The following is a 22,829-nucleotide window of genomic DNA, read 5'->3' as shown; positions in this document are numbered from 1 at the left end:
GTTTTAGAAGGGTTGAGATTAGAGACCATTTAATTGGTTGGGAGCAACAACTTTGGTAGACTTAAGAGGACCATATACAGTTTAAGATGGAAAAAGGTTTGTTTTTCACATATACAGCAACTTGAATATACAGCAGCAGTTCTATGATTGGTTATTAAAATTAAAAACAAAATGTTTTTCCTCTGTACAAAAGTAAGCTTTAAAGAACAGATTAGATCAGGGGTTGGCAACCTTTCCTGTGAAGGGTCCAAAACTATTTTATATTTTCAGGCTTTGGGGCCCATGTGGTCTTCACTGCAGCTCTTTTACTCTATCACTGGTAGCATTAAAGCATCCATAGACAACACATAACAAGTGGCGTGGCTGCGTGGCAGGAAAGCTTCATTTACAAAACCTCAACCTGGACTCAGTTTAGCCTGAGAGCTGCACTTTGCCAATCCCTGTATTTGATGATTTGTTGGTGTTTTTAAGTCAGATTTATTGAGTTATATTTTACATATAGAAAATACCTTGCACCCTTTTTAATGTATAATTTGGTGAGTTTTGACAAACGTGGAGTCATTTAACTAGAACCGCAATCAAGATACAGAACAGTTCTATCACTCCAAAAATTCCCTGGTACTCTTTTGTCAACCCCTCTCTCCACTTGCAGCTCCTGGCAACCATTGATGTATTTTCTGTCCTTATAGTATAAATGGAATCATAGGGTATAAAGCCTTTTGAATCTGACTTCTTTCACTTAGCATAATGCATTTGATATTCATTCAGTGGTTTCTTCCTTTTTACTGCTGAGTAGTAGTTCATTGTATAGATTTACCAGGATTTGTTTATCTATTCAGCAGTTGAAGGATATTGGGTTGTTTCCAGTTTTAGGCAGTCATGAGTAAAGCCACTATAAACACTTGGACACAGGTTTTTGTGTGAAGATAGGTTTTCATTTCTCTTGGGTAAATATCTAGGACTGGGCTTGCTAGGTCATATGGGAAATGCGTGTTTAACTCTTCAAGACATTGCCGGACTGTTTTCCCAAAGAGGCAGTAGATCTTTCTTTCTCACTGATTAGCGATGGGCTCCTGATTTTGGCAGCGGCGTGGCACCTGGCGGACAAGCCCTGTCTCGTCTATTACTCGCTGGTAACAGTAGAAGATAACGGCTACCAAATGTCAGATGCAGTGACTGTGGAAGTCACTCAGTATAACCCACCTTTTCAGGTAAGGTTTCCATCTGTAAGTTAAAGTACAAAGTGACAGTAACATGCTGAGTTTTTTTCCTAACCATTGCAGGGTCAGATTCTTTGAGAAATTCATCTGCAGAGCTTGGAAGTACATTTTATTTTATTTTTTAAAAAATCTCTGTATTGATTTATTGTTACTATTATTTTTGGCAGCTTGCGGGATTTTAGTTCCCCCGACCAGAGATTGAACCTGGGCCCTCGGCAGAGAAAGTGCAGAGTCCTAACCACTGGACTGCCAGGGAGTTCCTGGAAATACATTTTAAATAGCTAGTTTTTAGGCATTGCATTCTGTTTGCCATCTCATACTCAGTCCTTTGCTCAGCCTTAGCTAACGAGAAGTGAGGGTGGGAGCCCCTGACGGCGAGGAACGTGTTTCTCCTGCCGTAGCTCTGTGAAGGGACTTTCATTTCGGTATTACTGAGAAGAAAGAAAACACTGATGATGAACTGCAGGTGAAAAATAAGGAAGAAACCTGATATGAATTGGGCTTTGGTTTTGAGCCCTGTATACTACAGAAAAATCCCGTTTTTGCTCAAAGTAGGATTATATTTGTAGGTAACCACATTATATACTTGTCAAAGTTCATGTGAACGATTAAAAGGCAAGCTCTCTAATTTTAAGCTCCTTAATAGCCATTGAACATTGTTGAATAAGTATGATGTTTTTGAGGAAGGGCCTTAACTGCTGTAAATTCAGTTCATTTAACCTTGTATAGTATCTAATTCTGTTGAACTCTTACTCTTAATATGATTTGTGTAGCTGAGTGCCGTAAGGAAATCTTTTAGTTTGGTCTTTTATTTCAAACAGAAATAAACCTTATGTGTTCTGATTATACAAGAAAAATATGCTCAGTGTTAAAATTTTTCAGACAGTGGGAAAGGGTATAAAGAACACAATTTGAGAATAAAAAAATTCCATGTTTATGTTATGTTTGTAAAATTCTTTTAATAAATGGAATATCCTTTTTGGCTTTTGCTAATTTTATGATTTAATTAGGTCTTATTTCTATTTTTAATTCCATATATGAACAAATTAACTCAGTTTTCTTGTGCTTGATATCTGGACAGTGAAGAAAAAGACAATATTTATCAGGGGTCGTTTATAAAATAAATTTGTCAATTCTAAAATAAATAATAAACTAATCCTTTTATTTTCGTCCTCACATTTGTTACAGGCATTTAGTTAAAATCTTATCACCATGGAAACGTTTTCAAGCTTTGCTAATTATTTGCAACTCAGCAAATGATCTCTGTAATTGATGTTTATAAACTTATTCTGTCATGTTTTGTAAATCATCTGATGGGTAGTGTTTAGGTTTTCACAAGGATAATCAATGAATTATTTTATCATTTTTATGAGCGTACAAAAGTGTGAATTATAAGATCATACAAACAAGTATTTTTGTTTCAATTATGATTAAATGTAATCTTAACTTTAATTTTCAGTCTGAAGACTTGATTATATGTCAGTTGATGGTCCCAAACTTTTCAAACCAGACTGCCTATCTGTATACTGAAAGTGCTGTCTACGTATGCTCCACAGGAACTGGGAAGTTTTCTCTTCCTCAGGAGAAAATCGTCTTCAATACACAAGGTAGGGTAGTGGTTTTAGAAGCTAGGATTAGGGAACTCATTAGTCATTCTGAGCAGTTTTTGTTCTCTTTCCGTAAACTTTGCTTCAAGCATGATGCCTGTGACATTCAATACCACACCTACAATAGCTGAAAGACTGGAAGGGTGGTGGAGTTCCCAAACTGATATATTTATGGGCAAAAAATAGTAACGTTTTTCCCAGAAGAGGCCAAGAAGAAAAGAACTGATGCTAACAGAAGTAATTGCTTGTTCCTGGTCAGTAAGAGTGACTTATTCTGAGTTGATATTCTTTAAATGTTTGTCCAGACCCCTGGGTGAGAAGAATCCCAGGTGCTGGACTAATGCAAGGGGGCTGGAATTGGCGGGGAGGTGTGGGTAATGGGGGGAGCCAGCCAGGAGTGACAAACACCAAGCGGACAGTCTCATCAGGGTCTTTATCTTAAGGGGCAAAGGCCAAATCCATGTGAGGCAGCAGGGTGGAACCTCGGTTCTCTAGTCCCAGCACCAGAGCCTTGACTGGGTGCGTGGGATGCTGTTAAGACTCCAAGAGAGCTTAAACCTTTTCCTTCTGCACTGGCTTACTCAGTAAGTCAAGGTAGGGTTGGCAAGCTGTACTCTGAGTCTCGCAGAAGGGATGATTTTCTTGTTTGGTGCTCTGTACCCACTACTCTTGCAAGGCACAGTGAAGGACACAGCCTACCACTCCAGATAGCGGGGAGCCTTGACTTTTGACGCGGGATTACAGAGTAGGAGTAACACGGCAAAGGATATCACCAGGATTTTCTTCTGGGAGGTGGATTTAGGAAAGTACTTTTTGGTTATGTCTATCTGATCGTGTATTTTTCTTTCTCTTAGGAGATAGTATTTTAGGAGCTGGTTCCTGTGGGGGCGTTCCTATCCTTTTTTCTAGAAACAGTGGATTGGTGTCGATTACTTCAAGGGAAAACGTGTCCGTATTGGTAGAAGACCTTGAGGATTCCCTGGCATCTTCAGTTGCTGGACCAGGCAATGAGGTAACGTGGTTTCATACGATTTTTTTTTTTAAGTATAGTTGGTTTAAAGTGTAGTTGATTTGCAAAGGATTCAACCATTTTTATCAGGATATTTCCCACAAATGTTTAAAAGTCAGACACTTTTAAAAGAGTTGTGATGAAGACATTAGTTCTTTTATCTCTCTCATCGCTTTTGTGCTTTTATTCAGAAGCGACTACTTGTAAGTCCTTCAGCTGTTTCTTTTGGTGTTTTCCTCCACATTTCTAAGTAATATGCGTGTATTGCTGTCTCTCATTCACTAATTCTCGTCGTCTGTAGATCTCCTGTCATGGAAGATGAGGGCTTGGGGTAGCCTGCACTCCTCTCTCTGCCTTTATCATCCCAGTATACATTTTTCCCATTATAATGGCAGTGTGAACGTTGTTGATAGTCCAGAGTGAAGCAGTGTGCTGATTACATCTCCTTTAGTGTGCAACTGTGTGCGATTCTTGGAGTGGACTAATTTCCTATTCGCTTACTTTCCTTTGATATCTGGCTTAATCTTCCCACACCCTCCAGCAGCTCCGTAGGCGCCTTTCCGTAAAGCTTTGCCCAGGGTCACGTCTCTAGAGAAGCCCCTTGCCTGCTGTCTGCCGGGAACTGCCTGGCCCCGCGCTGCACGGGTTTGCCCGGCCTCCTCCCTGCTCTGTCACTTGCTGCTCCTCCTCCTGCTTTGCATCTTTGTGTGTTGCAGTTGGAACCGCAGATGTGTGGTGGTTGTGTTTCTTTTTCTTCTTTTTCTTCTGGGATGATTTTTGAGGGGAGAGTGGGGAAAAAAAACATCATTTTTTTTTTTCCTGTCATCTTGAATTCTGAAATACCCTGATCCTTAAAAAAGATTTTTATCATTCTTTTACAGGAGGCTAAAAATGAACACTGTTTGGGGTAATTTCCATTTGAATAGTATGTAAAATATATAGACTGTGTAATTCAAAATGAAAATGATTTGATACAGGTTCAACAGAAAGTAACTTTTTTTTTGTTTTACTTTTATTCTTTTGGATTCATGTGGTTTTCATAATACTGCTGTATGTTCTGAAACTGTCTTACAGTATTCCATTTCTTTTAAATTTCTCTAAGTTTTTCTTTAAGACTGAAATCAACCATTATGCTTAGAAATATACTTTGTGATGAGTTGTATAAGGGTAAGCCTATAAGAAGGTTGTGTTGTGATGAAATCTCCAAATGATTTTACTCACAGTATAATCCCTGAATTATATATACATTTTCTATAGGACTTTAGTTGATCATTTGGTGTGTTTTATCTTGTTTCAATAAATGTCTTAAGTATCAATATATAAACCATTGGTATAGAGAATATGGCAAACAGCTGTGTGTCTGTACTGTTGCTCTCATAGGTGGGTCCAATGTTTAGTCCAATAACTAAGAATATTCTTATACCTTCACCTCTAAATTATAGTTTGTTATTTTACAGAGTGTGGTTTTTGACACCTCTACCAAGAATGAAACTATTGCCCGGGAAGATAAAACCAAATTGCTAAAAGCTGCTTTTCTGCAATACTGCAGGTATAACAAGTTTTTAAAATTACTGCTCTTTTGATGTCCGAGGACACATGTTACTGACATATGCTGCTTATTTGTTAATTAGTGGGAGGGAGTTGGAGGAGTGAAGCCATCAAGGAGAAGATGTTTTTCTGAGCTTTAGCACTTTAACAAACTCTTGTTCTGAACTTGGTATCCGCAGGAGGGTTCCAGCTAGGCTGGGAAAAACCTGGTGTAACACAGCCTCTCCACTCGATGGAAACAATGTCCCACTAGAAATGGTGGTCATGAAGACAGCTTGCAAGCCTGCTTTATATATAATGTGAAGGCAGTGAAGTTGCTTACAAAGGTTTATCATCGCTGTTGTAAAGGAATTAGGCTTGGCCTGTTGGTTGAGTTCTGCTGTGTAGAAATCACCATAGAACTCAGTGGCTTATTTAATACAGCTTCTGGCCCTGGGTCTGGTTGTTTGGGGCTGTGCTGGGGTGGCAGTTTTCCTGGTCCTGCCTGGGCTCGCGCATGGTCTGTGGTCAGCAGCCAGCTGTCTGGTTACACTTGCTCCCGTCTGGGGACCCTGGCTGGTCAGCTCTGTCTGCCTCATGTGGCATCTCTTCCTCTAGCAGGCTGCCTTGGCCTGCTCACAAAGCTCAGGGTTCTGGAAGTGGAAGAGAGGAAGGCTTGCTGCACAAGTGCTCTTCGAGTCTCTGCTTGGTCACATTTGCTAATATCCCGTTGGCCCCAGCGAGTCCCGGGGTGAGGCCCGGTGGAAGGACGCTCGCAGGAGGGTGTGCGCGGGGTGGAGGAAACAGCTGCACTCGCTCTGTCACACTTGCTGACCCTATACAGCCATTTCAGTTCGTCCTACACACACATTCTGCATGTTCTGTTTCTGGTACCTTCCATTTATATTGGAATGAATACTCAGGAAAATTGTGATCCAGCCCTTGCTCTGTCCCTGATCAGCTGTGTGAGACTTTGGACAGATTGCTTAATGTTTCTGGAATTGGGGTTTAGCGGATCTTTGTTTTGAAGAAATATTCAGACTTTACTGCCTCCATTTTCCCCGCTCTCAGCTCATGGTCCCGTAATTGCACTCCTAGTGGTGTCTGGTGCGTGGGAGCTCCCTCTCACAGAAGGGACACCCTTGAGACTTCGCAGTGCGTTTACAGGTTGAAAATTCTCTGCCATCGTAGGGATGGTCTACTGAGCTTAATTTCCTGTCCAGAAGAGGGCAGTTTGTTTGTTTCTGTTTTTAAATAGTATTCTTTTAATCTTGTTCTGTTGCATGGTGTTCAGTCTGACTGCCAAGATTTGGATTAATGCTATGATTTTATCTTGTATAAATTTATCCTTTAATTAACAGTTCTGTCAGACTTGTGGCATCTCAACATTTAAATGGTAATGGAGTCACTGTACTAGTTTCCTGTGCCTGCTGTAGTGAATTGCCACAAACTGGGTGGCATAAAACAATAGAAATTTATTCTGTCACAGTTCTGGAGGCCAGACGTCTAGAAGGACGGTGGCAGCAGGGCCGTGTACCCTCTGAAGGCTCTGGGGAAGGGTCTTCGCTAGCCTCTCCCTTAGCTCCTGGTGATTGCGGGCAGTTGTTGGCTTTTCTTGGCCACGTACGCCTCCCTCCAGCTGTCTCTATTGGCATCTGGCCTTCTTCCCTGTGCATCTGTCTTCACGTGTCCTGATGATGACACCAGTCGTTGGGTTTAGGGCCCACCCTAATCCAGTATGACCTCATCATAAATTTAGCTGATCGTATCTTCAAAAACCTTATGTCCAGATAAGGTCACGTGCTGAGGTTCTGGGTGGACTTGGGTTTGGGGGAACACTATTCAACCCAGTATAGTCATTTCTAAATGTTTTACTGGGGAAGATGACTAAGTACGAAAAGCGGTCCCTGACCTCAAGTGCTCAGAGCGTAGTAACCTCAGGACCGGTGTTACTGGGCTTCTAACACAACTGTGCCTTCTACTTATCCTGTTTAGCATAAAGTGCCCTGAGGTTAGCAAGTAATCATTTCTGCGGTGGTACCAGCCAATAGTCTGAAACAATTAGCCTCTTCACAAATGCGATCACGGAGCCTTGAAAGCGGCATTGCTCAGCCTTCTCACTGCTGACGTTTGAGGCCGGACGGTCTTTGTTGTGGGGCCGTGCTGTGCGCTGTACCGTGTTCAGCAGCGTCTCTGGCCTCTTCCCGTCTGACGCCGGCAGCCTCCTTCCCCCCAGCGCGTGGCAGCCAGAGTTATTTTCGGGGGGTCAGAGCTGCTGGATAGAACTCTCAACTGTTATCCAGTCAGGTTTTTGCTAAGGTAATATTACTATTTTCATAGCATGGTTTCTTTGAAATTAATTTTTATATTGTTTTGATTTTCATTTTACTTAATAGAAATATAAAAGCTTTTGTTCACGAGAGTTTTAAGAAACTTAGTCTTTTGGTTAAAATAGCTCATTATCGAGTGATCATGCCATAGTCCACTGTGTATTCCCATGACCTCTAGCATAACTAGGTTTCCGGCTTCCACCTTGCCTTTAACGCTTTGCGGCAGTTTTTCTGTGTTTCTCTGGTCGGCTCTGTCTCCTGTTCTGCGGAGACCATTTCAACCCTTTCCTCGCCTCCTCTGCCTTCCCATTTCTCTGCCCCTTTCCCCCCGAGGCAGCTGACTCAGGCTCCTGTTCCACAGAGATAGTAGAAGCCATCAGAGGACAACTCCCTGTCCTTAGCGCCCACAAACTTACCTGCATCCCGACTCCTCTTCCCCTTTCCCTCTCTGGGGAGTAGGAGGAGGTGTTCTTCTTCCTAAGGTCAGTCTCTCTGCTCTGAGTGCCGTGGCGTCCTGTTTCCCTTGAGACTGTACTCTCTCAGTTACTCCCCTTCTACATCTTTGACCCTGTGCTGGCCTCTTCTCATCAGCTGTTAATCGTATTTAATCTGCCATTTTTAAAGAAGACCGTCTTTGACTTTCCCCCCTTTGAGCCGGCACCTCTTCTGCTCGTCCCCGTTTATAGCTAAGCTGCCTGAAACCTTGTCTCCAGTTGTTCTTGTCGTCCATATCTTTCTCTTTCTGCTCCCTGCACCGTCTTTCCTCCTTCCTTGGCTTCATTTGCTGAAGAAGCACAGCCCTGCCTTGCTCTGGGCCATTACATACAAATGAAGAACGTTCAGAAGCAGTTGTGTGTTCCACAGGAACCTAGTTGTAACACATCTGAGACTGTGCTTGGCTTCCCCAGAGCTTATTCTTTCTTTCCTAGCCCCTGTTCCAGTGGCAGGTCCTAGCAGCCACAGTCAGTTGTTCAGTCATCCTTACACAGCAGACCCAAGCGATGGCCAGAATTTCCCGCCTGTGTCTCTTTCTCAAAGCTGTCTGCCTGTCTCCTTCGCTGCTGCAGCTGCTGCTGGTGGAAACGCCCGTCCTCTCTTGCCTGGATAGATTTCTGCAGTAACCTCCTCACTGGATTTTTCTCTCTTCTGTCTGACGCCCCATCTCCATAGCATAGTTAGAATGATCTTTTAAAAATAGAACAGATCGCGACATTTCCTTCTAAGCTCAAACTCCGTCACATGCTTTCTGAGACCTTCTGTGCTCTGCCCTTTGTTTCTAAGAGGTGTGCCTTGGACCCTTCTTCCCTCTCTCCTCACTGGGTGATCCTCTCTCCCCCAGTGCTTCCATTCTCTGCTGGGATGCAGGCGCACTTCTTAGAGGTCTGCCTTGGACCCTTCTTCCCTCTCTCCTCACTGGGTGACCCTCTCTCCCCCAGGGCTTCCGTTCTCTGCTGGGATGCAGGCGTACTTCTTAGAGGTCTGCCTTGGACCCTTCTTCCCTCTCTCCTCACTGGGTGATCCTCTCTCCCCCAGGGCTTCCGTTCTCAGCTGCGATGCAGGCGTACTTCTTAGAGGTGTGTCTTGTGCTCTACGCCGCTGTGTGCCCCTCCCACACTCACCCCAGCCTCCCTGCGCCTCTTCCTCCAGGAAGTGTGCCCCGCCCCTTGGGGGTTTTGGTTTTCCCTCTGTGCGCTATGTGGCCTCTGCTCTTTCCCTGTCTAGTGTGTGTGTGTAACTGCTTCTTTAATGATCTGACTCCTCACGCCACTGTATACTTTGTGAAGTCTTAGGACTGTGTTCTGATGTTTTGTTTATTGTTCTGTCTTCAGAGCCTGCGTATTAGCAGTGTTCAACATATATCTGTTGAATTAATGAATGCATAATTGTCTCCCTTTTAAATAAATGTTATTAGAAGTAATAAACTTTGGGCTAACATATGGGACTTTTAATTTCACAGTTAACTTTTTCATGATGAGTTTAATCCTTTTTTTTTTTGATTTTTATTGGGGTATAACTGCTTTACAATGGTGTGTTAGTTTCTGCTTTGTAACAAAGTGAGTCAGCTATACATATACATATGTCCCCCTATCTCCTAATACATTTACTTTTGATACTTGTGTTTTCTGATTTTCTTTCAGAAAAGATTTAGGTGGTGCTCAGACGCTGGTTGACGAGCTGTTCTCCTCTCACTCTGACTCGGACTCCGACTGTGAACTGGACAGAGCTGTTACCCAGATCAGCGTGGACCTGGCGGACGACTACCCTGCTTCCGATCCGCGGTGGGCCGAGTCTGTGCCCGAGGGTAGCGGCATCCTAATTCTGATGTTACGGGGAAGGATATGCTGGGTCTTTTGTTCAGGCGTTTCTCAGTGTAGGGACATCCTAATTCCAGTGATACGGGGAAGGATATGCTGGGTCTTTTGTTCAGGCGTTTCTCAGTGCATATTTTTTATTTTCTGAAGCAATTTAATATTAATTCAGTATTTTATAAAAGTTGTAACTTTCCTTATGGTAGATTTTGAAAAGGGCTCAGAACAGGGAGCTCCTGGATGGTCTTAGTGGTTAGGATCTGGAGCTTTCACTGCCATGGCCCGGGTTTAGTCCCTGGTCGGGGAACTGAGATCCCGCAAGCCATGCGGCACGGCCAAAATAAGAAAAATAAAACCACCTCATCTATTTTACATACATACATGCATACATACATAAAGGGCTCAGAACAGGTCTACATAGTAGAATAGAAACTGAAGAAACACTGGAGCAAATCCTACATGTTCTGTCAGAACAGATTAATCAGCCCTACTTAGCTTTCTCAGCATTTTATTTCTAAAAGGAAATTGGTGGCATAGGTAGGCATTTGACACTTGCCCCAAATTAAATGATAATTTTAGCATAACTACTGAATTTGGCTAATGGAAATTATGTGCTTCTCTAAGAGCAGCAGTGGTCAGATCTCAGCCTGTAGAAGTGGGCATGTGTCCTCCTGTTCGCCCTGGGTGACTGTCCCTCTTACCCTCCATGCAGCGTCGGGGCACTCGGGGGTTCCCAAGGACCATGGAACTGTCACAAACATCCTTCCTCTCCCTAATTTCCTGCCTACCAAGCAATTCTTGTTAGAGTCTTAGGAAGAAAACATCAGTGCTCACCTTCTTTCTTTGACTATTTTGAGCTGTCAAGCTTAGAATGATACGAGTGATGAAGCTAATAATAACGTATTTGTGTTTTGAATAAATACGGTATGAATTGTGTCAAACCCCCAAAAGTTTCGTCTAAATTTTTAACCTCTTGGGTAATGTAATTAATAATTGCATTGAAAGGTTAGTGCTTTCCTTTTGTATAGATTTTTCTTAACTTTTAATAGCAGTGCTTTCTGTCAAGCCAGTGTATTATGTTTTTGTCTTGCTATTGTGTTTCGCCAGAAGCACCTGGGTTCAGCAATACGTCTTTGATTATTCTCCACCAGCTCGAAGACAAGATGAAAGCCCATTCTTTCCTTATGGACTTCATCCACCAAGTAAGCCTCCCAGTTGCTGTGAACAGGGATGGCCGGGCACCTGGCTTTATTGTGCCTTTTGTGGCTCGCTCCAGGACAGTGGGAGACCCTTTCTCACTAATTCTGAGGTGTTTCATTGGGTGGGCCATGACTAGTGTTGTCCATTTTCTTTGCTGACTTAAGTAAATAATTCCAGGGCTGTGTGGAGGCCTGTTACTACAAGAGTCAAAGCTGCTTTGAAAATAGGATAAAAAGGAGAAAAATAGTGTATTTCAGCAGAAATGTTATTTCAGCTTTTCTTGTTACATCCTATGATACCCTGCTTTTCATTCGGATTTCCTGTGTGCTTTTATATAAAACTTAGGTTTTCCCGAGTTGATTTTGTATTATTAGAAAGACAGTGAAGAATCTGAAGGCGGTGACAGGTTTTTCTATGTGGATGTTTAATTTCGAGGTGCTATTAGCATCAAATACTCATTTAAAGTATTCTTTTTTTTAAAAAAAATAATTTATTTATTTATTTAGGCTGTGTTGGGTCTTCGTTTCTGTGCGAGGGCTTCCTCTAGCTGCGGCAAGCAGGGGCCGCTCTTCATTGCGGTGCGCAGGCCTCTCACTATCGCGGCCTCTCTTGTTGCGGAGCACAGGCTCCAGACGCACAGGCTCAGTAATTATGGCTCACGGGCCTAGTTGCTCCGCAGCATGTGGGATCTTCCCAGACTAGGGCTCGAACCCGTGTCCCCTGCATTGGCAGGCAGATTCTCAACCACTGCGCCACCAGGGAAGCCCCAAAGTATTCTTTTTTTTTCAGGGGTAAGGGAATTCCCATTTATATTGAGCCTAATAATAGAAAATGTTTTTGCTGCTAGACAGAGTTGTTACACAAAATCACCCATCCTTACCTTGTTGATCAGTTGTGGCTCCCAGGCATAATCCAAAAGAATTAATTTAAATCCATTTTTGCATATTTTTTCCCAGAATCAGTATGCCTCCTTGTTAAAGAGACTGAAGTCAGTGCCACCTAATAGAACCTTCTGTGGTGATGGGACTGCCCTGTGGCTGTGCCGCCCAGCATGGCAGCCTCAGTCCTGTGTGGCTGCTGAACACTTGAAATTGCTGCTGCTGATGAGGAACTGAAGTTTTCTAAATTTAAATTTAATTAACTTAAAGTCACCACTTTGCTGGATAGTGGCTACCTTATTGGACAGTGTGGTTCTAGAGGATTCCAGAAATACCTTGGTTGTTTCTAATACCTCATTCTGCTTCAGTTTTAATGCACGGTCTGGCTCCAGTCTGCTCTTACTGTCTGGGCAAGAGAACTTTATTTGTTCAGTGAGTCTTTTCTTAGTGTTTTAGGTGGGCTACAGATCAATGGGGAAAAAACATGTTTTCTCCTGATGTAATTGTCAGGTGTTATCAGTTAACTCTTAATACATAACAAATACCCCAGGATGTGGTGGGTTAAAACAACTGTGGGTTAGCAGGACAGTTCTTTGCTGATTTCCCCGGGCCCTCTCCTTGAACTGCATTTGGGGTGGGCTGAGCTGGCAGGTCCCCAGGCGTCTCTCGTCTGACTGGCAGTCGGTGCCTCCGTCCGCTGGGGCCTCTTGGTTCTCCCCCACTTAGTCTCATCCTCCTCTAGGCTGGACTGGCCTCCTGTGGTCTCCAGGCGGCGCTTCAAGGGGATGAACTTAGAAGCTGTAGGCTTCAGACGTCACATATTATCACTTCCACCAAAGCGACGTTGGTCGAAGCAAGTCACAAGGCCAGGCCAGATAAAAGGGATTGGGAAATTGATTGTGCCTCTTGATGGGAGGAGTGGCAAGGTCACGTTGCAGAAGGGTGTGCGTGCTGGGGTGGGAGGAGTCCGTGGCCCTCACATGCCACACTGCGGGGACGCTAAGTTATGGGGGGGGGGCGCGAAGGTGGGGAGCCATGGAGCTGGAGCCGTTGCGGCATCTCTTGGCACAGCCTCCCTGGGCCTCAGACCCTCGTGGAGTCACACAGCTCTTGGCAGCAGCGTCCGTTGCGAGGGAATGTCTAGCCAGATCTAAAAATCCCAGTCTGCCTGTGCCTTTATATTTCCTTTAATATTTAGAGCTTATGTCATTGAAAGGTTTACGTTAATAATCAGGAAAAATGTACAACTGGATACTTGAATATAAGGAAATAATTCTGAATATAAAACTCTTCTCCTCAAGCCAGAAATGGGCATCAAGCAAATCAGAGGCAGCTGATGCAAAGGGCCAGAGACTGCCCCCCCCACCCTCCCCATGGCTTTAGGGTTCTGGAAGATGGAGGCTGCTGAGTTTCTAGTTCTGAAGGTCTGGAGTCTAGGGGAGTTGATCAATGTAGCTAGAAAAGAACAATTTTATGATGTTGATAACCATAAACAATAATTTGAGGAATAAGATAGGTAGAGACAACAGTAGTTGACCCTAATCTTAGAACAGGAATGTCTGTACTTTCTTACAGGTGTAAATGGCCCTGGCTGGAGAGAGAGAGAGGGAGTGTGTGTGTGTGTGTGTGTGTGTGTGTGTGTGTGTGTGTGTGTGTGTGTGTGTGTGTTAGGAACAGCCCCAAAGACCAATAGACGGAGGTCTTTCTGGGGGAGGATGGGGCCAGCATCTCTGTACCCAGTGAGCTGCTGGTGGAAATGTGACTGCGTTCTCCTGTATGTTACTGTGAATGCTTTCTAAGAATACGTGTTCGTCTTGTCACAAGGTCGGCTTGTTTGGACGTCTCGGCACTTTTCCAGTGAGAGGGCTGCCGATGGCCACACGGCTGCTGCTCTGTGAACACGCCGAGAAGCTGGCCGCCGCCATCGTCCTCAAGAACCACCACTCGAGGCTTTCCGACCTTGTGAACACAGCGATACTGATGGCTTTAAACAAGAGGGACTGCGACATCCCGTGCAACCTGACCCCCGCAGACGTCTTCTTCAGAGAGGTGAGATGAGACCCGTCCTCCCCTTAGTGCGGCTCTGGAGCGCCGTGCCATTTACGGAACGGGCCCCCGGCGAGGAAAGGATTGAGGACAAAAGAGCTCCTTGAAGTTTTAAATTGGACTCCATGTTTTCTGGGTAAATTATCCCTCAGAAGTATCACTCATTTATCGCTTTCCCTGTAAGTTAGGGCTTGCAAAGATGACTACAGAGTCTTCCCTCTCACGTCTGGATGTTTTCCTCGTGTTTCTCCACACCACGTCTTGACTCTGCCCCGGAGGGCGTCTCCGTGGTGGGCTCCCCTGGCCCCCGGCTTCTGTTGTTCTGATGAAGGTGCAGCACCGTCAGGTCAGAGCTTGGAGCTGCCGTCCCCCGCTTCCTTCCTTGCTGCTTCCACCTGTTTGCTGTGCCTGCTGTCCGACCAGGCTCCTCTCAGGCCGCCCTCTCCGCCCCTCCAGCGACTGCTCTGTCCCAGTGCCCCTTCAGGCCTGGACCTAATCGTGGCTCCCCGTCTTGCTAGCCCGGGGCTGCACCATCCCGCCTTGGTCCCCTGACTCCCGCCCACATCTTTGTAAACAGTCCCTTCAGTAATCTCTCCTCAGCTGCCCGCTGGGATCCTGCTCGACACCTCACTTTTAAAGTCAGATTTATTTTCAGAGGAAAAGAAGAACCTGCTGTAAACTTGGGAGGGAGAAAAGATGAAGGTGCTGGCCAGCTGGTGGCAGCCGGACGCTGGTCAGAGCACACAGCTCTGGTACCTGAGTGACACCTCACAGCCTCATGAAAGGCAGGGCTGACTTCCCCGTCTCCCTTTACAGGTGTTGACGCCAGGACCCAGGGGCCGGTTGACCCAGCTGAGACCCTGGCTCTGAGCCGCCGTTCAGCAGGCTGTTTTGGGGGTGCTAGTCAGTTGCTTCAGGAGTCTATAGCCCTTCACTAGGGCTGTTCCTTCTCCCTCTGTGGCATTGTCTGAGTTTAGAAGCAGTGCTCGCTCTTCCCCCAGCTCTGTGGGATTTGGGATTGTTTTTTTGCATTTGGGAAACTTTTCTGTCTGGTGCCTCTAATTTTATCTCCTTCCTCTTGCAGTCTGGCTGTCATCTAGCATCTAACAGCCTGTGCCAAGGGTCTCTTCTACTCTGAATATTTGATGTACTGCAACCAAAAATAAGGCACTGAACTATGTTCAGTTCTGTTGACTCCATAAATGTATTTAGTTTGAAGAAGGCCTCATTTTTATGCATTTGGGCTTTTTTTCTAGGGAATGTAAGGCAAAGCACTTTTCTGTTTTATTTTGTTTTTTAATCAAGTATACCTGAAATCTGAATGAAAAAAAAGAGAGACAAGTCACCTCAAATTTCATGATCTAACCAAACTGTTGTCATTTTTGTGTCCTTTTTTGTCTTTATTCATACATAATTTTACATGATAAAGTTTTTGTTTTTCTTTTTTAATTATTAATGACGAATTGAGCAAGAGCCTGGTTCCTTTTTCTGCTTTGGATCAAAGTGCAAAGCATACTAGTTAATTAAGTATAAGTACATTTTTCCAATTAACTGGAAAAAAAAAGGGTCTGGGAATTATCAATTGGATGAATACATAATTCATGATTAGCACCGTAGGAATATGATAGGGAAAAAAAAAAACTAAAAATGTGATTGGTTCCTCAAAAGAATGCTCCATATGGAAGATAGTAATGTTTAAGACTGTTTACATCACCATTTATCTTAATTTCTCTTTACATTTACTGGTCTTAAGCTTCCTTTGGGTGAAGTTCTAAAGGTCCTCCCACATGGCATAACCATAATAAAAAGAGAGAGCTGAAGAGGGTATGCATGTGTTTAGCGAAAAAATATGTATCAATTTTTTTTTTTCTTTTTACCTGTCCATCCACTTGGGAGTGGTAAATTACATTACAAACAGGTATGCATTTTAAGAGAAGAGCTGGTTAACCCAAGTCAGGCTCTGATTGGTGGGCTGTGTAGAGGAGATGCGATCTCACAGCCCTGGATAGAAGGTAAAATAATACAGACTCTGCTTGAGGGTTCACCCTCCACCTGTCGCCAGTCTGGAAGGAGCCCCCACACCTCCTGGGGCTCTGTAAAGCGAGTTAACTGCTGCAGAACAGGCCCTCAGCAGTGTTGGTATAGCTTATGAGCAATGTTTGAAACCACTGAACATGTCACTCACGTGGTAAGGCTGTCTAGCAAGTGTCTTGGCATTTTATTTGCTTTTATATTATTTCTTGCCTTTTATATCACATATGCTTTCATTATCTTTTTCACATTAACAGTGTAAAAAATTCTTACAGATTCAAAGTGCCAGAGGTTTCTTGCTAGGGCTGTTAGGATGCCTTTGACTGACATCAGAAATACTAAAGGAAGAAGAGTGATTTTGTTTGGGCTCCACTGTGCATGTGTTTATGAATTGTTCCTTCAACTAGTTTGTAAGCTCCTTGAGGGCAGCAAATCTAATTTCCATTTCTTCTTATCTCTGAGTGTTCAATGCTATGCAAACTCTAAATGCCAAGTAAATATCCACTTGATAAATAAAGGGGGAAAAGCTTAACTGTGGGCTGAAACTGGAAACAAGTGTTTCACTGCTTAACATTTTTGCACAGTTACCTTCATGTGTTAATTAATGACAAAAAATAGAACAGTTACAAGTTATGTATTTAGTTAGTTTCTATGTAGCTACTGCTGTTCTACAAACATTTCTATTATGCCTAAAGAAAAGAAGTTCTTCAAAGAAAGAAATTAGCAAGTTCATTGGTTGGATAACTATTTTAATCCATTAGTTCATTCGTTTAATTCATTACTTTGGGGTCTCGCATTGTTATGTGACATCATTTGTAGCCTAGTACTATTTAAAGGTGGGATTGAGCCCTCGTAGCTATAATAAACAAATATTTCAGTTACTTGATATTTAAATAAAAAATCTACCGGCTACCAATCCAGAATTTGCTTGTTTATCAGACTCAGTTATTTGGGCTCTCTACCTTTTAAAGTTAGGAGAGTCTCACTTTTCTTGGTTTTTGAATTTGTTTTCATCACTGACCGTACCTTTGACTACTGAGCAGAGGGTGTGACTTAGTGAGGAAAGCCTGCTGAGTCGATTCCAGGCAGCTGTAATTGTCACCCATCAGCATGGTTTCTGTTGCTAGTAGGTGCTGTCTCTGTCCTCCCTCAGGTGTCCCAGGTGGATACCATCTGTGAGTGTTTACTGGAGCACGAGGAACAAGTCCTGAAGGACACGTCCTTGGAATCAGTTGAATGGGCGGAGGTGGTGATCGGTGTGAACAGTATTCTCAAGGTACAAACGCACGGTGAAGATACCAGCAAATCAAAGCCCAGACTGCGGATAGAGGAGAAAGTGGTCTCCATACTCCTACTTTGCGTCACCAGTAATCCTTAATGGTTTAGCCATTTGTTAATTCCAAAAAGTTAGGAAAACCTCAGTCATTTTATCAGTCAGTTAATATACATTTGAGTGTTTGCCTTGTGCATGTTAAAAGTTTCTATTTGGTAGAATAAACCTTTTATTTGGAGAAGGACATGTATGTCATTGCAAATGTATTAATGTTACTGTAACTGTCTGCTTTTTAATTACACAAAAGCACACTACTTATTGATTAAAATGTTTCATTTAATTTTAGCTCATGGACTTTATAGTAATGGTTTTCCTAGTTCAGTTACCATAGTTTTCTAAAACTGAAGTTAAACTATAGAGTAAAACAAATTTCAAATGCAGAGAGAATCAAAAAGTAGTCCTACAGGCCTGTGCCGAGTAATTTTTTGTAATAATAGACTTGAGGTTTCAGAGTATCTTAGAGATCCCGGGATCCCTCGCTTCCTGCATGTGATAACACATTTCATTTTCCAGGACATGCTGCAAGCTGCTAGTCACTATCGACAAAATAGAAGCTCCTTGTACAGAAGAGAAGAGCCACTAGAAAAAGAACCTGAGTATATTCCATGGACAGGTGAGATTGCAAGCACTGAGCCCAAATATACTGATTCATTAGCGGTTGTTCAAAATATATTTCTAGTGGTCTGTTATTTTCGGAAGCCATATCATTCTCCTAGTGCAAGTTTGTAAGTGAAATGAAAAATAACATAAGTGCCATCTCCAAAATGAGTAGTTCTTATGAAAATCGCTTTATTGCCTTGGAATAATTCGTAGATCTCTCTGTAACTCATTTTTTTAAACTGGTACTCACGCATCTACTAGGTTTTAGTACGTATAGTTATGCATAGCAGCAGGCCCTGGATGTACTGACTGTATTTTTTGTTAATACAAGGAAGTAAGTGGAGTAGCATTAAAGGAATTTAGAAGGAAGAAGAATCATGTTTACCTGGCTTTGCTGAGGCCGTCCTCATAGAGAAGATGGGTTTGAGCAGGACATAGAGAAGTATCAGCTGACCTCCTGTTTGATTTCTTTTTCCATCCATCAAGGCTGACGGGATATAATTTTTAGGCAGTTGGTCTTTCCCGTAGCCATTATAGAATCCTTACTTGTCATATTGTGTGATTTTACAGCAACGAGTGGTCCTGCTGGCATCCGAACAGCAATAGTGCGCCAGCACGGGATTGTCCTGAAAATGGTTTATCCTCAGGCAGACAGCAACCTCCGAAACATTCTGACAGAGCAGCTGGTAGCCCTGATTGATTGCTTCCTGGATGGTTATGTTTCTCAGCTCAAGTCTGTGGACAGATCCAGTGATCAAGAAAGATATAACAATCTGGAAATGGAATACCTGCAGAAAAGATCAGATCTCTTATCTCCGCTTCGTAAGTGCCTGATATTTAGTGAGGGCTGTGAGTCTTGAGTCTGCAGAACAGATGTAGGAGCCAAATCATTCACGCAATGTGTTATGCAGTGTAGTGTCGTTAACCCAGCTGTAGCTCAGAGCTTAAAGCACAGCTTTCCTGTGTACACCTTTCTGTGTTCATGTATTCAGCCTCGTCATTACTTACCAGGTAACAAGTGTCCTAGATGGTGTTAAAGATGATTTAAAAATGAATAAATTAACAGCATGTGGAGACTGCTTACCATCTCAGACCTTCACAGGAACAGCTAGACCGCAGGATAGAGCAGACAAGGGTCGTTCCAGGGTCGGGAGAGGTGGTACGGCTCTTCAGCGGAGGACACGAGACAGTCACAGCCAGGATTCAGAGAAGTAGCTTGTCTTGCTACGTGAAGGAAGGGAATAGCATCTTAGATGGGCAGTGATGAAGCAAGGGACTGAATTTACATCTTTAATGAGTTTATATGGATTATGAAACTAAATGCCAGTAACTGGAAAGGTTTCTAATGATTATTTTTAGTATATAATATGAATAAAGGTAAAATTTCAAGGAATATTTTTCTTATTACATACTAAGTTTTCGCTAACAGGATTTTTTTCCATCTGTTCTCATGTCCATAGTCACACTAGGCCAGTACCCATGGGCTGCTTCGTTAGCAGAAAAATACTGTGACTTTGATATCTTAGTACAAATGTGTGAGCAGACTGACAACCAGACCAGACTGCAGCGCTACATGACACAGTTCGCTGATCAGGTAACGAACCCTGGGGGTGTAGGCAGTGGATCCTGTAAGAAGGCTTTACCATTTCAAATCTTACTTGGGGTTTTTGGAAGATGGTACGGTCTTTTTGCAGATTACCAGATACTAATTTGTACATTATGTTTCTTTGTAAATAGGTAGACAATTCTTTATATATAAATATTACTGACGGATTCTTTGACCTTTGAAAAATATGTTAAGACTTTTATTTCTTTTCTTATATTTTCAGTTATAATTAAAAGTACTTAAGGATACGGATATTGCTAGAGTTCTAAAGTTTGAGTAGAAGATCTTGGGAGCGTGGGATGCTACTTTTAGAGAGTTCAGATTTCCGTACACCTAAGATTCTTGTTTTCCTTCTTTGACATGCTTCCTGTTTTTGTTTTTTTACGCTTACTATTTTTTTTTAAAGTTCGCATTGTGACACTATTCAGGTGCATTTAAGTTGTTCCTTAAAGCCAGTCTATTCAGTCAGTTGATCTTTATGTAAAAACTGATTTTTTTTCTTACTATAAAGGTAACATTGTATAAAATTCAGGAAACCACTATAAACAAAAAAGAAGATAAAAAAATCGTTCATAATTCTACCACCCAGAGAGAACCCTTTTTAACATTTGGTTTGTATTCTTCTAGTCTTTTTACTCTACCAAACATGTTTTGTTAACTGCTTATTTCACTTAATACATAACAGACATTTGTCCATATCATTAAATATTACACAACCACATTTTTAATGGTGTTATGGTATTTCATGAGCTGGATGTAACTTATTCGATCAGTACCTGATTGCTGGACATGGCTTATCTCGTATTTCACAATAGTGCTGAAGTAAGTACTTTGTGCCCATCATAATTTTTATTCTTTTTAAGGATTCTTATTCTCTGTTGACATTTTCCATCCTTTTATGCTTTGTTCCTTTTATTTTCTTTAATATGTTTACTAGTTATTTTAAGTCCTTTTGTGCTAATTCCAAAGTGATCATTCTTAGGTCTGCTTCTGCTGCCTGCATATTCATATTTTTCTGCTTCTTATGTCTTACAATTTTTTTAAAAATATTTATTTATTTTTCTTTTGGCTGTGCCGGGTCTTAGTTGAGGCACGTGGGATCTTCGTTGCGGTATGCAGGATCTTTTTTTCTTAGTTGCGGCATGCGGACTCTTAGTTGTGGCATGCATGTGGGATCTAGTTCCCCGACCAGGGATTGAACCCCGGCCCCCTGCATTGGGAGCACGGAGTCTTACCCACTGGACCACCGGGGAAGTCCCTTGCAATTTTTTAAATTGTATTTTCGACATTGTGTATAAAAGAACCGTAAAGACGGAAATCAATGCTGTTCTTTCCCCTGGGAGGCAGGTAAGATGAGAGGCAGATCACTCAATTCATCAAGAATAGAGGTGGGTCAGGGCTTGACTGCAGCTTCCATTACATTCATTCATTTCTGGTTTCAGATGTCTTATGGGGCTGGTGTGTTCCTTGCAGAATTCCCCCTTTAGTGGAAATCTCTCTTAAGTACTGTGAGACTGCAGGACACTTCTGTCTTCCTTTCCAGCCCAGCCTCTCACACCACCCCAGCATCCAGCAAACGTCCTGTGGGGAAACTGGATGTGCCTCTCTAGATCCTGATTTATTGTGCCAGCCCACATGGACACGTGGCACCCAGTTCTGCCCCTGAGAACCTGTTATTCTGGAAGGAAAGCGTCTCAGTACTGTCCAGTAGAACTTTCTGTGGTAATGGAGATCTTGCTCATATGTGCTGTCCCAAATGGAGTCTCTGACCACAGATGGCCTTCAAGTACTTGAAATGTGACTGGTGTCTCTGAGGAACTGAATTTTACATTTTAGATTAAGTTTAAACGGCTACATGTGACCAGTGACTGCCATATTATTGGACAGCGCACATCTGTGTGACCCTGAGCAAGATCCCCTTTCTGAATCTAAATGTCCTCATTTGTTAAATGAGGTGATTTGAGGACCCTATAATGCAGGAAATGAGTGTTTAAAACTGGATTTCTATTCTGGAGTCTAAGACCTTTGGGAGAAATTTAATACTTTATTATCAGAAATGTATTTTTAAAAACTGTATTACTATATATTATTGAATTCTTGGCTTTGTTCTTTATAGAATTTTTCAGACTTTCTCTTCCGTTGGTATCTGGAGAAAGGAAAGCGAGGCAAATTATTATCTCAGCCTATTTCTCAGCACGGACAGTTGGCCAATTTTTTGCAAGCTCATGAACATCTCAGCTGGTTACACGAAATTAATAGCCAAGAATTAGAAAAGGTAAGAAGGATTCAGTTATATGGAGCAGATTTAGGCAATTTTTTGTTTAGTTTTAACTAGTTTAGTTTTTTGTAGTTAAATACTACTTATGGATTTTTTAAAAATGTGTATCTCCTATTCTCTCACATAATTTGATAAAAGTATTTTTCATTTATGATGGTATTGCCATTACTTGTTATATCTCAGTAAAAAAAAAAAAATGAAGCCTATTGTGATTTAACTGTTATTACAGTAAAATAAAGCACAAAAACTTTAACACGTAATTAGCAGTTATTGGCCTTTTTTTATAATGAGTATTTTCTTGTAATAAAAATGTTCAAATTATCAGTAAAAAGTGTACATGAATTAAAGTTTGTCCTTGACAGGGTGTTGACGTGAGAGCAAATATTGGGGTTTTTTTGGGTTTTTTTGGCTAGGCTCCTGTTACAGCCCTTTTTTTCTTTAATTGGGGTATAGTTGTTTTACAATGGTGTGTTAGTTTCTACTTTACAGCAAAGTGGAGTTCCCTGTGCTATACAGCAGGTTCTTACTAGTTATCTATTTTATACATGTTAATGTATATATGTCAATCCTAATCTCCCAGTTCATCCCACCCCCCACTCCCTACCCCCTGCTTTCCCTCCTTGGTGTCCATACATTTGTTCTCTACATCTGTGTCTCTCTCTGCCTTGCAAACCGGTTCATCTGTACCATTTTTCTAGATTCCACATATATGCGTTAATATACGATATTTGTTTTTCTCTTTCTGACTTCACTCTGTATGACCATATCTAGGTCCATCCACGTCTCTACAAATGACCTAATTTCGTTCCTTTTTATGGCTGAGTAATATTCCATCGTATATATGTACCATATCTT

The 22,829-nt window shown here is 42.3% G+C and overlaps 1 protein-coding gene across 2 annotated transcripts in view; it reads left to right on the top strand.

Moving 5' to 3' along the window:
* The window catches only part of NUP133 (nucleoporin 133), a 51,711-nt gene that overhangs the window by 13,585 nt on the left and 15,297 nt on the right, over nt 1-22,829 (top strand). For both annotated transcript variants that reach the window (XM_057530824.1, XM_007182358.3), the window contains exons 9-20: nt 1,064-1,211; nt 2,680-2,827; nt 3,682-3,839; nt 5,294-5,385; nt 9,832-9,995; nt 11,110-11,204; nt 13,905-14,129; nt 17,311-17,433; nt 18,004-18,103; nt 18,661-18,912; nt 19,551-19,684; nt 21,813-21,971. In XM_057530824.1, coding sequence (XP_057386807.1) covers nt 1,064-1,211; nt 2,680-2,827; nt 3,682-3,839; nt 5,294-5,385; nt 9,832-9,995; nt 11,110-11,204; nt 13,905-14,129; nt 17,311-17,433; nt 18,004-18,103; nt 18,661-18,912; nt 19,551-19,684; nt 21,813-21,971 — 1,798 coding nt within the window. The remainder of the gene's footprint in view (nt 1-1,063; nt 1,212-2,679; nt 2,828-3,681; nt 3,840-5,293; nt 5,386-9,831; nt 9,996-11,109; nt 11,205-13,904; nt 14,130-17,310; nt 17,434-18,003; nt 18,104-18,660; nt 18,913-19,550; nt 19,685-21,812; nt 21,972-22,829) is intronic.

This window comes from Balaenoptera acutorostrata, chromosome 16 (genome assembly GCF_949987535.1).
Source record: "Balaenoptera acutorostrata chromosome 16, mBalAcu1.1, whole genome shotgun sequence".
NCBI classification, from domain to species: domain Eukaryota; kingdom Metazoa; phylum Chordata; class Mammalia; order Artiodactyla; family Balaenopteridae; genus Balaenoptera; species Balaenoptera acutorostrata.
The sequence above is the reverse complement of the archived record's forward strand: the minus strand, read 5'-3'. Positions and strand labels throughout refer to the sequence as shown.